The 989-nt window shown below is 36.1% G+C and overlaps 1 protein-coding gene across 1 annotated transcript in view; it reads right to left on the minus strand.

The window, feature by feature from the left end:
• CFAP54 (cilia and flagella associated protein 54) overlaps window positions 1–989 on the minus strand; it is a 602,528-nt gene that overhangs the window by 365,605 nt on the left and 235,934 nt on the right. Inside the window, 1 exon segment of the mRNA XM_042782173.1 lies at window positions 437–604. Coding sequence (XP_042638107.1) covers window positions 437–604 — 168 coding nt within the window.

Below are 989 nucleotides of genomic sequence, written 5' to 3' on the forward strand. Positions count from 1 at the left end.
TAAGTGACCAAAACTGGACTAAAAAATGTATGAGAGGCAGCTGATGGCCTGCAGGTGATATTATCCATTCTAACTCTATACCAAAGAAGCCTAATATATTTCCTGTTCACAATATGAACATGCTCTATTCTTATTTCAGTGGTACATAAATGTTTATGTTTATTTATTTATACATAGAGACATAAAACTTCGTTATCTTCCAGTGGGAGGAACTCTGGTGACATAGTGGTTAAGGCATTTGGCTGCTAACCAGAAATTCAGTGGATCAAACCCACCAGCTGCTCTGTGGGAGGAAGATGAAGCAATCGACTTCCATAAAGACTTGCAGTCTTGGAAACCCTATGGGGGTTGCTATGAGTTGGATCTTCCAGATGGTTGTTTTAGCTCCACCTTCCTTATGTATCTTAAATATTTATAAAACTGACAATACAAGTACCTTTTCAAGAAGTCTTGGACAGGAGTTGCTATCTCCACCATGAGGTGAAATTTTTCATCATTCATGCATTTTAGCATAACTTGTGTAAAGAATTCCAGGAATCTAGGTCTATGCTTAAATTTCATAACTGTGAAAACAAGGCATTCCACACAGCATTACCAATATAGTCTTGGTGCTGAAAGTTTACTATTACTAGTAATTCTGTCACAACAGGCAAGTTTATTAACTTGCTTTTTAAATTTCTCACTTTAAAAATATAAACATAGGAATAAATGTGGCATGAATTATTGTTTTTCTAGGCTCAAGTATTTCCTTATGGTCAATTTTTCATTTATTTTCTGAATATCTCAATGTTGAGAAAGAGTTTATAAAAGTTGCCTCTAAGATGATTACCAGAAGGAAGGTTGGGCAATCTACTTCTGTAGTGATACCGCCTTGGAAACCCAAGGAGGGGTCACTGTGAATCGGGTCTGACTCAACAGCACCTGACAACAGCAACAAAAGATGATTAATGGAGAGGAAAATTACTGATAATTATTAAGATAAGTGGTTA

This window comes from Orycteropus afer, unplaced genomic scaffold (assembly GCF_000298275.1).
Source record: "Orycteropus afer afer isolate SDZICR_OR568_19922 unplaced genomic scaffold, OryAfe1.0 scaffold00253, whole genome shotgun sequence".
Lineage (NCBI taxonomy): Eukaryota > Metazoa > Chordata > Mammalia > Tubulidentata > Orycteropodidae > Orycteropus > Orycteropus afer.